This window comes from Apteryx mantelli, chromosome 5, assembly GCF_036417845.1.
Source record: "Apteryx mantelli isolate bAptMan1 chromosome 5, bAptMan1.hap1, whole genome shotgun sequence".
Classification (NCBI taxonomy): Eukaryota; Metazoa; Chordata; class Aves; order Apterygiformes; family Apterygidae; genus Apteryx; species Apteryx mantelli.
The window spans coordinates 74,527,461-74,543,836 of record NC_089982.1 but is presented as its reverse complement, the minus strand read 5'-3'; the positions used below and the strand labels follow the sequence as shown (position 1 = coordinate 74,543,836).

At 38.3% G+C, this 16,376-nt stretch overlaps 1 protein-coding gene across 1 annotated transcript in view; it reads right to left on the bottom strand.

Annotated features, from left to right (window-relative positions):
- TBC1D14 (TBC1 domain family member 14) overlaps positions 1 to 16,376 on the bottom strand; it is a 73,557-nt gene that overhangs the window by 53,624 nt on the left and 3,557 nt on the right. Inside the window, exon 2 of the mRNA XM_067298260.1 lies at positions 14,018 to 14,753. Within this exon, the coding sequence (XP_067154361.1) occupies positions 14,018 to 14,753 (736 nt within the window). The remainder of the gene's footprint in view (positions 1 to 14,017; positions 14,754 to 16,376) is intronic.

Genomic DNA, 16,376 nt, shown 5'->3' with positions numbered 1-16,376 from the left:
AACAATTTCTTCAGCTAGGCAATGTTTAATATAAAGAATCTGTTTTGTTTGAGATTTTAATACTCTGAAGGGCATATGCATGTGCATGTGCATATGAACTTGGGGGGGATAAGAAGATAACATATATATAAGACAGGATGAGATGATGAATTTATAGGATTGTTTGAGACAGCTGCCAGGGAAATTAAAGAGAGAAAAACACTAGTTGTTATTTTTATGTTCAATTAATTTAAGCTGAAGAAATTTTACACATCTTAAAACACATCTAAGTTCAAAAAGAATACAAGGGAAAACATGACAGTAGAACAACATCACCAAAACCATTGGGGGAAAACCTGATGCACAATACAAGATATTCTGGCTGTTCTCGCAAAAAAACTTTCTTTTGAGCCAAGCCATTACTACTTCAGAAGCAAGCAAACTGCAGTTCAAGACTACACACCATTTTTAGAGAAAACAAAAACTTCTAGCATCAGGGATGTCTAAGAGCACCACAAAAGTAGGCACACCTGTGTGACACTTCCGTGCACATTCAAATTCTGGTTTGCAAATGAAAGGCTTCCAAGCCTTTCCCCAGCACCACAGTATACTAAAACTGCAATAACATGGAAACTAAAAACAAAACCAAAAAACCCCCCAAAACTGTAAAAAATAAAACAAAAAGGAATTCCTTCCCCCCATATTTAGACAGCTCCCTAGGGTTTTCAAAAACAGTACTGAGCAGCCTTACTTCTGAGCAAATATAATTCACAAAAAAAAAAAAAAAATCATTTCAAAAGGTAACTTGTTTAAGGAGATCTTAGCTAATGGAGAACACAGATTAACAAGGAGCAAAAATTCTCTATTTGTAAAAATACAGATTTTCACTCTAAAGTCAAGCTCAGAAATCCTAGGAAAAAAGATACCAAAGTTTAATTACAACAGTTTTAAGATACAAAAACTTTTTTGAGTTCTCAAATTTAAGAAGGGTGACACACCTGGAAAGCAAAGATCACATGCTAATCATTACCTCAGCCTCATTGTCTTCTTCACAACCATTTCAGCACATCATGCTGATTTACAATAGGGAGATTAACAGGAATATCTGACATGATACATCATGTCTGCTGTATCATTAGTGTGGAACCATTAAAGTGTCATGGGTTTCATTTACATTCCTATTAAATGTGTGAAATATTTTATGCTAAATATCTCCAGCTGCTTATTTTAGGAAAATCAAGCACAGAAGTTAAGTTGAGATCACACTTCAAATGGGAAACAAATTTTGCACGGTCCCTAAAAACAAGATTTGGTACCAAAGGGCCGTTTAACCTCATTATTTTAATTGAGCTGTGGAGAGAAATTACCTACATGAACAGAATTTAATTCTAATGCCAGAATTAATGTTTACATACAAACAAATGGCATATAGGAGAGATGACAAACGATCTTGCACTCGATACTGCACCACTACCGTATGCCAATCTGCCCAACTTCCCCACTTGTGGGGAAGGGTGGAAGGTATTACTAAGAGCTAAGCTCAGCAGCGTCAGGAAAACCTTATTTCAGAATGGAATTTAAGAACCTCTTCATCTTGGTTCTCTAAGCAAAGTTAAGATAATGTTACTGAAGAGCTGCAATATACACACACTACATGTTCATATATTGGCAGCATTTATGTAGCCCTGTGTGCTCTCATGGTCATGCTGAAGCTTCAATCAGATTAAAAAAAAAAAATACTAGAGCCACATACACAACAAGTAACCAAGTCAAACCTATGTATATTATATCTTTCTCAAGCTTACATTTTTAAACAACTTCCACCAGCAAAGCAGAAAGTTTATCTAGTTCTGTCCAATTCTATTTCTGTAAAGACAGGAAGCCTGTAACAGAACTGCCAGCAGTACTGCCACTTGAAGAGTTTACGGTGCTGTTCCACAAGCTTTAAAGTATTCTATTTTTTCACATTTCAGCTGTGGCTTATCCCAAAGCAAGGTTAGCTACTTATGTGAAATCACCTCCTATAAGGTCACCCTTCCCCTCCACCCAAGTTCTGTATACAAACCTATCCGCTAAAAGGAGCGCACACAGTGCTGCCATGGGCTCTGTTGCCAATCTAGTCCAGATCTTGAAGTCAGCATAAACCTCCTTGAAAAGTCTCAAAATCTTCTCAGTCAAAACCACAAAGGTAGCCAGGCAGGCCCCTTCAGTATTGTGGCCCTCCAGACACCTCTGAAGCTCAGTGCCACCAGAGCCAAGGAACTGTTTCTCTGGCAAATGTCACTCACAACAACAGGAAAAGGGATGGGCTCCAACCAGGTAGCTGTCAGAAGGTGGAGTCGAGCAAGGCAGACACATACACACACAGAAACCTGTTGGTGCACACTCGCACACTGCACGTGGCCTTCCAGGCACAGGCACAGTATTCCTTTCGGAATGCCCAAGACAAACTGCTTGCCTGCGATAAAGGACACGGGAACTTTGGACTTGGCAGGTTCCTTCCCATCTTACTTGCTGCCTTCACCACTGCCTACTGAATAAATGAAAAAGTACTAGATAGCTGGGCAAGCCCTTACTTATAACCATTCCTATTTTTTCCCCACCAGTTTATTTTCTTCTGACAGCTGCCTTCTCCAATACTGTTACATAAAAAATGGAATTAGTCATGAAATTTGGAACCACACTTCATTTGGGGAAATACCCACACAATGATACTTATAATTTCTTTAGCCATTTATAAAATTTAACTACTAAAGGTAGTGGCACATTGGGCAGTTTTACAAATCAGCAACAATGTGCAAAAAAATACCACGGATCATAGGATGACATTCATTGTTTTCATTAACAATAATTATCAACTCTCAAGGTTTCATGATTAGAGTATCTGGGGTCTCTAGGAAACCTGAATTTGTTCTTTTGTTTTTTTTGTTTTGTTTTTAACTGTTTTGTTGTTACTATTTTAACACGGCTCCTCAGATGAAGTTCTACAGACCACAGTATGTGAACTACTGGCATGCAGTATGGAATGATAGCTATGAACAAAAGAAAAGAGACAGCACAACCTACACTGTGGCAGACTACTTTAACACTGGCTAAGAATAAAGATTACTTTTGCAAATATACTGGAATTTAAACGAGTTCCTTACTGTTAAAAAGACAGTTGCTATAAAAAAAGCATGCATGAAAATTAAGTAGAAAGTTACTCACCCAACTCATATACAGACTAATGTAATTTGTTGCTAGCAGTTACTCAAAATTAATTTGCAAGAGCAAATAAATCTTTGTTAGAATAGGAATGCTAAAGAGACATACAACATTTTGTGCTCCCAAGATACATGTTGACATTCAAATTTTAGTCTTCCAATTAAGAAGGTTATTTTCAATAGAACAATTAGAATGGTCATGTGAATTAACAACCAGAAGAACATATCCAGCCTCATGAACAGAGCAGATGAAAAATAAGGGCAACGGAGAAAGTTCAGAAGATTCAGGTTTTGTATAACAAAATTATCTTCAAAAACAATTCAAGAATGAATATCAGACTTGCGTGTATTATTATGAAGTAGAAAAGAAAGAGGGGCAAGTCAGAGTTCTTTCAGTTTGTTCTGGAGGAAGTTCTTGAAATTTCCAGATAACTCCAAACTACATGTGGAGAAAGTGTACTCCTTGATGTTTGCAAAGGCAGCCAAACCAGAGCATATAATGGACTTTTTGCACAGTTTGGCAGTAAGGAGATATTACGTACAAGAGCTATGTAAACCTATGGGTTTCATGTTGAGTGCATAAGCACAATGTAAAGGAGATGTCTTCCGCAGATGTTATTCCATAAGGCATACAGAAATCTATGCTGAAACAAGATGTTTTAAGCAATGTATGGCACCTATTAAGCAAAAAAAATATATTAAGAAAACTTTTATGAAATATTTGCTGAATTGTGAGCAAAAACGTCCAGCAATTTTATCCGGCATCGCATCAAATTCAACTAACCTTATTTACTTAACATTCTCACATCATTATGGAATTTAGGCAAGAGGTATAACAAATTGCTTTTCCCTCATCCTTCAATGGCCTTTTATATGCTGTACTAAACATACCCTTCATAACTTATCTTCAGTAAAGAGAAAAGATGCATCTATATGTTCCAAATTTGCACTCTGGTCACTCAAATAATTTCCAGAGGCACAGGAAAAAAAAAAAAAAACTTGAAAAATCAACAACGCATTCTATCACAGCAATTTTGGTTACCTGATTATGAGAGAAACAAGACACAAAAGATCATGATGACCAGGCAAGGGAAGGAAGAAGCTCTTATCAAGAGTCATCAGAAGTCTCCTGAGCCCTAAATCTACAATCTCACAAGGGTAAAAGCCAGTAGGTACCCATGACCAGGTAACACTAGTTTCTAGAAATAACTCACTAGATGCAGTGATTGTTGGTTCTTGCACTCTCCCCTTCTTGGCCTAGATTACCTCTCAATCAACCTACCCTTTTCCAAAGGAGGAGAGGGCACAGTTCCATGGTCACTTTAATCTAATTTAGACACAGGCAGCCACAAAGGAGAGCAAAAACTCTGTGTCCCCACCACGTCCTGCTCATGCTTTGGTGGGCTTTAAGTAATTATTAAAATGCAGAGAAGGCTAATACATCTACAGACATACAAATGTTATGCTTTGACCCTCCCATACGTTGTCCTCAGAGACTTAACTAGAGAACTAGAGACTTTTATGAAGCAAATGTTCCCATTGCCCCTTCAGTCAAACAGGAGTAGATATGACAAGTACACGATAACTAAAATAAATCTCAAAAAAATAAAACAAAACATCAAAAAGTCCAGGTATTTGGACTATGGTGAAGAACCTACCACAACATATTAAAAGTTAGGCTTTGATTGAGTTAGATTCCAAAGCCACATACAAAAGTAGGATGTGCAGATTTTTATCTCAAAAAGAGATTGCCAAGGGTCAAGGTAAAGGAAGAACAATGACTGTTTTTATCCAAAAACCAATCCAACAGAAGTAGAGTCAGGCTTAGCCTAGAAGTAGACCTACCTATGGAAGAGGTAACTAATGACAAATCACATTACATAAATCCCTATCACATTTTATAACTAAAGTTTTCCAACAACATGCACTTCAGCACACTTGGTACGTTCAATAAGAACCAAGGATAGTGACACTTCACCTCTCGCAATGCAACGGATTGCAGGCCTGAAAAAAAAAGACTGCCACAGTAGTTGAGGGAGACGATAATACAATTCAATTCAACTTTGCAGTGCAGGATACCTGAAAACTTACAATAAGGCAACTTGGAATTCTCTCTGTCGGTTTCAAGGGAAAAAAGGCAGGGTTTGGCATACTCATTATCAAAAAGGTGTTCACTTTTTTCTTAGAGGTGCCCCTCATTTCAGAAGAGAACAAGGCAGAGTTGCCTATGCTGAAGTGTCGAAGACTTGAAGATAGAAGTCAGAGAGTAATCCTGCATGTTTAGCAGTTAAGACTTGGTCATAGCAAATCAAGAACTATTTTGCATGTAGACGATGCACAGTGCCACTTTACCATGCAAATTCTGAGGAATCCTCAGAGTTTCTGCAAATTAAGACTTCCCTGTAGAAGCAACATTTCAAGTTCAAACTATTAGAATCAGCCATACATCATAGTCCTTTTCTAATCAGCAAAATTCCTGGGGTAGCCAGTGTTACCAGAATAACCATAAATTCTAGTCCCAGAGACTGAGAGCAGATTTATTCCTTGATTTGAAGTACTACAATCACACAAATCAAAAACAGAATGAATAGATGGAACGTCATTATCAACAAAAAGCTGAACCTCAATCAGCAGTAAGACCTTGCAGCAACAAAGAGTAAACACAAACTAAGTTGTAATTATTAACAAGAGCATAGCCAGTAGGACAAAGGGAAATGATTAGAAGCTCAACGTGGTACCTGTGAGACTGTATCTGTGTCCAATTTTGGGTCCCTGGAGTAAGAGAGAGATACCAAAAAAAGAAAAAGAGGCAGTCCAATGGATGGCCACTAAGATGGTTGGGTGCTGAAGCCTATGACATACAAGGAGGGGCTGAGAGAGCTGGTTTTGTTAAGTCTGGATAAGGGACAGGAAAAAAAAAAAAGGGGGGGGGCACTATGGCACTAAAAAAAAAACAGAGCTAGACCATTCTCAAGAGATGTACATGGGAAGAACAAGAGGCAAAGCAACAAACTGCTGCAAGGTAAATGCTGACTGGACAAAAGCAAAAAAAAAACACCCCAAAAAACAAAAACAAAAAAACCCACACATCCAGAGTGGTAGAGGCTAAACCCTGGACCACATAAGCTCAGAGAGGTTGTGGCAATCTTTGGATACACTAACAACTGACTGGACGAGGCCCCGAGCAACACAATCTAATGCTGAAGTCAGCCCTGCTTTGAGCAGGAAGGAAGTTGCACCAGATGGCTCCAGAAGTCCCTTCCAACCTAAATTATTCTGTGATTCTATACTTAGGAAACACTATGGCTCACAAATGAGAGTCCAAGCACTAAGCAAATACCTTGTCTCACCTCATGTTTGTTATCATGTTCTTGTATGTATTCTGTCAGTTGTGAATGCAGAGTGAATGGCTTCTTACTGTTCTTTTATAAATTATTCTTATGATATGCTTTGAAAACTTTTGATATTCTTTTCTTGGTGTCTATGAAGAGATACTTAATATGGATATCTTCTTAAAACAGCAATACAACTAATAGCCCAATAGAGAGTAATAGTTCATAAAGAAGCATTCACATTTTTTTCTTGGTTTGTCATACCAGGACACCCAATATTTAAAAGCACTCAGAATATCCAGAGCAAGGTATAAAAAATACATATTCCTGCTCCAGAAAACCTACGGTCTCCATGTACTATCAAATAAGTCTTTATCTATTCACTGCATTCTCACTACACAGAATTTTATTAACAGACTATTTCTCGTTTCAGGCTTTATAAAGACATTTAAAAAATAGGAGCTAATTTCGACTTCAACTTCCCCACAGATTACATAAGATTGGTAATGGAAGGGAGGTAGTACTCAAGAATCAAGATGAGTCAGAATTGTATAACTACTCATTTTGAGATTAAAATCCAACAGATATCTATTCTATGTCATTTTACCTTGCTCACTCCATTTTTTCAGAATCACTAAGTGTACATAACATTCCTTCACAATGTCTACCCTGAATTAAGTACTCTTAAAGGTCAGAGTAATGGTGTTTTTATAATTTCTGCACTTGCAATAACTTACAACAGTTGACATTACTGATAAGAAAGGGAGAAAAAGAGTCAGCTGAAGATTAAATGGCATTTTGATTATCTAGAGAGAGAGAAACTGTCACATGGCAGTGATTGCTCTGATAGTGTTATTCTTCCTCTTCCCCAATTCCCACCCACTTCTACTCACAGCTTCTTTGCAACACAAGGAAACATCAGGAAAGTTCATGTGAATTAACTGAAGATACGAGTCCAACTAATCCACTCATTCATTGAACATTCATATAGACAATGAATCAAAATGAAGCCAGACTTTAATTTCATTCATCTGAATTATTTCCTGAAGTCTTGTAGACATCTGTTAAAATGTATACAATCTTTATTCTTTCTATTCCAAAGCAAAGATGTAGAACATTTTGAACTGCACTCCGGCAAGTTTTCAGCCTCACACAGGAGGTGGAGGAGATGGAATGCAAACTAAACAAACACACTAATTACAGCTGAATGCTGCCAGCAATATGCAATACCCACCTACAATACAAATCTCATTGACTACCTCATCTGAGACTTTTGCAATGCTTCCACTAAAAGAGAAATATACATTTGACTTCATGTGATCATGAAGGATTTACTTTAAATAAAGTCCTCACCTACTACAAAATTTTGCACTGTTACTGAAGAAAAAAAACACCTCAAAGTAGTGTTGTGCAGATTATCATTTAACTTCCATAATGAACAAACAGCTTCAATCAGCCTCTTCAGTTTTGCTATTGAATAACTGAAAAGTTTCTCACAAACAAGAGTTTAAATAAAGCACATTTTATCCCCTCAAAGCAACTTCCCTTTATTGTGAAGACCATCATCTCAAATAAGATTGAATGTAAATTTAAGAACACTAATTCTAAATAGAAGTTATATTATTCCATGCATAAAGGAAAAGGAAGGATTAAAATTAATGTGTCCAGTTGAAGTTCAACACCTAGTGGAGAACTGGCCACATGGCAAAGTTCATAACTTCATACAGTGAATTAGAGAACAGGGATTCTGGAAACTATCTTTATCAAAAGAAAATGTTTAATATGCTATTACCTTTGCACAACTCTCACTTTGCACATATACAAGATTTGCTTTACAAATAAGTCTTTTTTTTTTTGGGGGGGGGGGGGGGAGATTTCCCTAACTTTTCCATAACTTACTATCATATGTCTGTGTAGAACAAAAGAAAGCACAGACCAGGGGTGGAGCACTAGTCTTACTGTCACCAGCAGACAGAAGATGGTTTTCAAGTAAGCAGTAGCCAAAACTTGATTGTAAGGATTGAAGCACTTGTCAGATGAGTATATCCAAGGGCTGCTGAGATATTGTTCCCAGCATGATCTGTTAACGTGGATCCTCAGGGCCAATTTATGCTCCCTGTACCACTGAAAGATAAGCCTGTTTGCCTTCCTCTCTCCCCATAATCTCTTCACAAATGTTTTAAATCCTCATTATTGACAACAGACAGCTCAAAAGGCACCCAGAAATGTTTGTGCGTGCATGTTGGGGGGGGGGGGGGAGGGGGGAACTGCAACTAAATTCCTCTAATCCCTCTGACAGGAAGGAGGGAGGGGAAAGCTCTGGGGGCAACTACAGTCAGCAAGTAGCACTGGAGAGTGAGCCCTAGCCCTCCTGCAGGTCAGTGAAGCAGCACGGGGCATCTTTATAGTCTCCTTCCATGAGAGGCTGGATTTCTAGAGTTCCTTATTTCAACTTCTGGACAGCTCCATCTGCAGTTCAGCTATTTTTTGTTCATTTGTGTTTAGAAATCAGTGTACAAATATTGTTCCCCACACTGCATCCAGCTCTTTCTCTCCCTCCTCCTACACACGTCAGTCCGGTCCTCAAATTGCCTCCTCCCCAGTCTATACTCTATTTGTCATTTAACATAAAACATGCATAGAAGATGAGACAACATCATATATAAACAGTTTAAAGTCATGAGACTACTCAATCAATTATTTGCATACTTTCTCTTCCCTTTTATGGTAACTGAATTCCCTTTCCAGAGATGAAAGTGGTAAATCAACACTATAATACTCCTTGCTAGTCTGCCTTCTTTTTAACATCAAAATCAGAGAACAACAATATGTTGTTCTCTCATTAAAAGAGATAAAGGGCATCATGCATAGTTCCCACCCGTTAACACAGGGGAGATGTCCATGCTATCAGTAGACCTAACTCCTTAAGTTCAGGACTCCACTTTATGTGATCAGTCACCTCAAAACACACATGCATGCGCACATGCACACACACACACACAAATATATGTATATATAAATCACATGATTTCAGACTTATTACTGAAACCAGTGGATATTATTTTAAACCTTAATCCCCAGGCCAAAGCCTTGACCAGGCTCTGTGTGTGTGCGTGTGTGTGTGTGTATTTATTTTTAATGTGTGGGATGCCAATCCTGCTTCAAAAGTTTTCCCTCAGAAATATAAAGGTTATTTGGAAAGAGTAAAACATACCATCCCTTAAAACCCTTTCTTTAATGCATAGCCTCACCCTTGCAAAATTTCCTAAGGTGCTACTACTTAGAACATTTGGATCAAAAGTTTTAGGAGGAGAGAACAGAAAGAGAACAGAAAGAGAACAGAAAGAGAACAGAAAGAGAACAGAAAGAGAACAGAAAGAGAACAGAAAGAGAACAGAAAGAGAACAGAAAGAGAACAGAAAGAGAACAGAAAGAGAACAGAAAGAGAACAGAAAGAGAACAGAAAGAGAACAGAAAGAGAACAGAAAGAGAACAGAAAGAGAACAGAAAGAGAACAGAAAAGAAAGATCCAGATTCCTGAACAAATAAACGACACCCACACCAATGGATTAAGTAAAGGCTTCAGATTCTTGTTTTCCATTAAAAAGGAAGGGAACTGCACAGCTTACTATTTAATCGAACACAGTCCTATAAAAACTGTTTGTGTGGCCATAAAAAGGATCACCTTCACTTTCTAAAACAATAAAAGAAAGGCACAACTTAGTAAGATCATAATGCTCCTGACTCAGAGAAGTTGTTAAAAAAAAAAAAACAAAGAAAGGAAAAGAAGAGCATTTTAAAAGTTTCAGCAGTACTGTACAGAAGCAAAGTCCAAAGGTAGAATTCATTAACCTATGCCACTGTGGGTCACTAGGGTAAAGAAGGGATGGACAAGCCACTGATTCTTCAGTCTTCAAACCAGTAACTTCTTAATGCTTTTTATCAAACCAAGTTCCTATTTACATTCAAAGGAAGAAAATTAATTCAAACTCACACTTCAGGTGGAAAAAATCTGGGCCTTTTAAAGCTGATACAGGTACACTTGACATTTAAACTACCAGCAGTCAGTTAGCTTTGTCAGCATTTCAGCTGCTTTCAGAAGCAATACTCCTTTTTCATGTATTAACTTGGAACCTAATGATAAAACACTAATACTACACCTAGTTGGTACTTTGGATGCCTTAAGCTCTTCAAGGAGAAGGCTACACGTAAACAAGCAGGAGAGCGGCCTCTTTTTCTTGCTTTGGATCTTCCTGCCACACCCAAAGAGGCATGAAACAACCTGAGGGAACAACTAGACCTTTCAAAGTCTCAAGCTGCTGAACAGACAGCAACTGAGTCAGAAAAGTAGTCCAGGAAAACTTCATCATAGTGCCTGAGAAGGTAGGGCAAGAACACTGCATTCCCAAGTACCCTTGAAGGTGCCAGGGACTGACAGGCAACTAACCAGCAGGGTTCTACTTTCTTCAACCTCTACTGTAATTCAATTTTCAACTGGAGCCTCAAGCAAACACAGATGTTTTGTAACAAGTTACAAATATTACCATAACCGATATGGAACACAAAACACCACACGCATTGCCTGTGCATGCATGCATGCATACTCTCTCACAAGGAAAAATAAATCTACGAAGTGCTAAGAAATAATTTTACATTCCAAAATAAAGGCTTCTCTAAGCATTTTCTTGAGATTATGGAAGATTCAGTCTTAATTGCTATCTAAGTGACTTAGGTATGCGAGTCCCTAACTGTGACCCTCAGAATTTCTCCCCAGTTCTTACCAACCACTGGAGGCATCTGATTTTTGTCAGTATTATGTCCATAGGCAGCGGCAAATCTTAACTGACAATCCAGAACAAGCCTGGTCTTGACAAGTTCAGAGAAACCCACAAATTCTCTGATGATGGACAGGGTTCAATACCAGCCCAGATGCCAGATCAAGAACAAGGTTTCTCCTTTTACCAAGTGTCAACAGCTGAAGCAAGAGCTGAGCAGATTCACCTTAGCTCACAGTGCATCCCTTTACCTGGAAGAACCCCACAGAGTTGGGCGTGCAGATTAGGGCCAAGAAGCCCTCCACTGCAGCCTTGCTCCACAACCATTGGGCTGATGGAAGGTGGCAAGACTGTATCCAATCCCCTTAGGTGCCTGCTCTTCCACATTGTACACAAGCGTTCCAGTCAATGACCTACTAATTTGTCACCACTAATTTCTTCTGCCATAGTTCTGATGAAAGCATTGACTTCATCCTTGGCTTTTGAAAGGAAAGGTTTACACACTTAACCTGCATGTCCATGAATCTCAAGTGAAACTCTCTTCTGCACAAAGTGCTAAAAACATGCTCTCCCTGGCATTTTGTTTATATCTGTCACCACAGCACCTTCTACAAACTACTTGAAGAAGCTCCCCAGCTTTCGAAGGTACTATTCCAAACACCTCGTTCTCTTCCAGCACTGTACACAAAACCTGGACACCCAATTCAGGTCCAGCTGGGTGGGAAGGCCCTTAGAAGTCAGTTACCTTCAAACAAAACACTGCAGGGCCCGAATTCATTTCTGAACTATTCATTTAGCCCTGGGAATCTGAGGAGCACAGTAAAGCCACAGGAACTCAACAGAAAAGGGACTGTATAGGAACAATAGATGAAGCAAACACAACCACATGAAGAGCAGATTTCAAATATCAACAAGACAGGCAACAGCATGTTTTGGTCCTCAACAATGTCCACAGCTTAAGTAGTATACAGTATTCCCTGTGGAACAGAAAGAAATCCAGGAGCTCTCCGCTTAACTGCTGTGAAACTCACACTCAGTTTGCATGAGATAAGAGAACGGACATATGGAATGTGGGTATACGGAATAGGAGTACAGACAAAAGGCGAGTAGCTCTATTGTTTTCAAAACAGAGATCCGAAAGTGGATGTTAAAGGCCAGGTTATAGATAGAGCAGTTCGAACTTTAAAACTGAACAACCTAGTTTGAACTGAATCCAAAGTACCTACAAATATTCACATTAAAAAGCTTAGTCTATTAAGTACCCCAGTTTCTGTAACACTGGCAAAACTCCTAGAGACTACACTAGAACAGAACTTGGATAGATGGTTTTATTTTCTTGGATGGGAAAATTTGAGGAGCAGTTAATTAACCTACTCTGAGCGGGGTCTTCATGTGTCTGTTCCACTGTGCTCTCTCCAGGCTGAAGGACAGCATTTGCCTGAGTTAACAGTTGTGCTAGCAGAACGGATAACAAAATTTCATGTTCTGCAGGCTTTGAAGTTCTAAGAAGCCTCCTGCTTCAGAATTAAGTCTGGTTCCATGACAACAAACAGACAAAAGGCCACAAAAGCTGTAACAGCTCAAACATGACTGATGAGTTAAGTCCACTGCACTGTACTTGCTACTGCAATTTCAACCTAAGAATAAAAAATAATAATAAAAAAAAATCCAATCAAGGCTTCAGCCAGTTTAGTAGATCTAAAGCAGCAGCTTCTCTTCAGCTTTGCAATTAGGGCTGCTTTTCCACTGTTTGCCACTTACCTAGGTATTTTTAATCAGACTGTTCACCTCATGCAAAGAAAAATTTACAAGAGGAAAAAGAGCTTAGCTGAAGTACTCATATGCACAGAACAAGTTAGCTATAGCCAATGCTGCTTGATGTTTTAGTTTATTTCTAGAGCCTTTTCTATACTATAGAAATATATTCTATATTCTTTTCTAACTGTACAATACTTTAGACATTATATCCTAAAAATAAGAGGCATTAGCAAGGCCTTAAATGAAGAAAAAAAGCAGATTAATTCTGTTCCTCATTTACAATTTCCATTTATCTAATTGTTATCTGCATCTAAACCACATTATCATTCATCCCAGAGCTATGTTTAGAAAAGGTCATGTAACTGCTCTGAGTGGCAAATGTTTTCATTTCAACACCACAGTGACAAAATTCCATGTTCCAAAACCATACAAAAATCAAGGAAGCAAAGTATTAACAAAATTATCACTAAAATCTGGAAAAATGATAGTTAAGTGTTTGCCAAGCATTTGTATCATAGAAGTAGTATGTTTGCATTTATTAATAACATACTCCAGCACTACTAGACCACTTCTTATTTCTTAGGTGTTAAAACTCTTCAATGTAAGTATGTATTCTACCTATATTTACCTATTTACGACACACAAGATTAAGGATCCTGGCCAAAATGACAAAAAGCACCATTGAAGAAGCCAGGTAGAAAACCCTTGTCCAGGATTCCTTCTATGCTAATGTAGAAGGAAAGTTTTAAGAATTAAGATGTTTCCATATATCCTAAAGATAATACAGAGAAGGATTCAAAGCCTTAGTCTCTACCAATATTTGCCTACTTACTCAGAACAAATTATGTTAATAGCTTGTTGTTGTAATTTGAGCAGGTATTATCTCTTTCAGAGCGAAATATCATACAACATCTTTCTCCTATGGTCTTTCTTACTCTCATTGTTAAAATATATTTTACAGAAACATTACCTGGAAAAGAAGTTAGTAAAAGGTCCCAATATTTTTAGCTTACTGTCCACATCTGTCTCTTGACAACACTCCTGCTGGCTTTGATCATTGGTCTCTTTAGTGGAATTCAGGGTAACATCTGAGAAGTGTGCTTCATCAGTCTCGAGATTCACAATTGCACTGGAACTGCTTGTGACCACAAAGTCCAAAATGTCTTCATTGCTAACTGATAAAGTTGTCGACAGTTCTGTGCTAAGACTAGAAACACTGCAGACCGAGATATCATCACTTCGATTCAGAGCTTTGGCAGTTGGACTATAAAGTTTGACGCTGTCATACCCCGTTCTTGGAAAAGTTGAGGATTTTCGCACAGCGTGGTCATGTTCAGAAGTCAGAGAATGTGGAGGCACGTAAGATGGCAGTGTGCATGCACTCTGAAAAGCTCGGTCAGGCACAATTTCAGGTTCTGACTGCTTTCTCTTCACATTTAACACACTGCAATGAACAGGCTCTGGATTTCCTATTTCTAGAGTTGGAATACCAGAATCCACAGATTTAAGGCTATGACAATCTTCTAAAGCACTGGAGTGTTGGCTAGGCCCATACTCAGGCAATGAGAGAGATCTTGGGGCCCTTGAATTGAAGTTTTGAAGACTCTGGATACCATTGCCGACTCTTGCATCCAGAATTCCCATCAAGCTCAAGCCATTTAAGGAGCTGGATAAATTTACATCAGTTGTCTTGGACCAAGTGGTAACTGGTTTAAAAGAAAGAACAGACAAGATTATGAGCTTGTAAGAAGACTTTTTTTTTAAATATATATATATATACACACACACGCTCAGTCCTGTCATAAATTTGGCTCTTTAATTAAAGTTATTCATCTTGTCTTGCAGATGATCTACTATCTCTTCCTCCTGCTTTGAGCAAGCAGGACAATGGCAACTTAATTTCAGCTTCTAGAAAATGCTAAGCATGAAAAGCCTCTTAAGCCATTTGTTTGCTTCATAAGCCTCTCTTGAAAGTGAAATTACTTAAAACTGCAGTACTTTAATGTTCCATGTCAATATTAAGATAAAGATTTGAAATTGATTTTTTATATAGCCATGAATGCATATATAGTGATGTTGGGGGACTATAAGGCTTGTCTCTACATACTTTAAATTTAGGCTAAAATTTTGAAGGGTTCATTTAAACAGAATTTCTTAGCATTCTTTTTGAAACCATAAAACTGACAAGAAATCCATCACTCAAACAGAATGCACAGTATATGAACTTTGTATCAAGCTACAGATGCAGAATCTGTCCAGCAATTAAATTCATATAGCCAACTTTTTGACAATACGCATGATGCACTTGGATCAGTGCATGCGGAGTAAAACTGACACTTAAAAATACGTTGCATTTACTGCTCATAGAGACCACTATACTTCATATACGCAATACACATTCACATGATCTCCCTCCAAGGGCTGCCAACAGGGCAGTTAATCCAAACAGTGCCCCACTTCCAGTCTAAATCTGAGTGACCTTCAAAGAGCTGCAGATTAGATGCACTGTCCTGGTGGGTAAACTTCCATCTTTCATAAAACTGGATTATCACTGGGACTGCTGCCCTGGCTCCCAGAACTGCTACTGACCCTTTAAGACAGTACATTATTATTATGACACTACACACATCTGCTCTTTCCATACAGCTTCATATAAACAAAATGGTTAAGCTACCTTCTAGTCAGCTGAAGTTTCCAATGCAATTATTCTACTGCAGTTGGCAGAAGAAATAAGCACATTTTGGTTCATTTTCTTCACTCTGAAACACTTTCTGTGCTAAGTGTGGAGTGAAGAATACTCTTCCCCTCTTGCAAATGGCTTGCTCTCTTCCTAAACAGATTTACTTTCAACTCCTGAAGCCAGCTTTCTGGTCTCCTATTCTTGCCAAAGTATAACACTTAATTAAAAGGTGACAGTTCTCCACTAGGCAGTTTATGCACTGTCCCTTCTCAGTTCTGAGCCAATATATTTTGGAACTGTAACACAGGCAGGCATTAATACACAGAAGACTCATTTCAAACATATTCTATTTGTCTGAATCTTAAAGATTTTTTTTGATAAGCTTCTAGTCACATGAGAAGTTCATGAATCCAAACAGACTTCATATGTTATGCCAACTCCTTGGCTTACTACATAAAGCAGGCCTATTTGATCAATCACTCCAGTTCAACCCACTTTAAGTTTAGGAAAAAGCCAAGTAAAAACCCCCCAGGTTATTTCATCTTTTAGACATTTTAAGAACTTTCTAAGGGCCAACTATGTACTACCCATGCAAATCAATTACTGCACCAACTGTCTAATCCTTCGGATAAGTGAGGTTTCAAATATA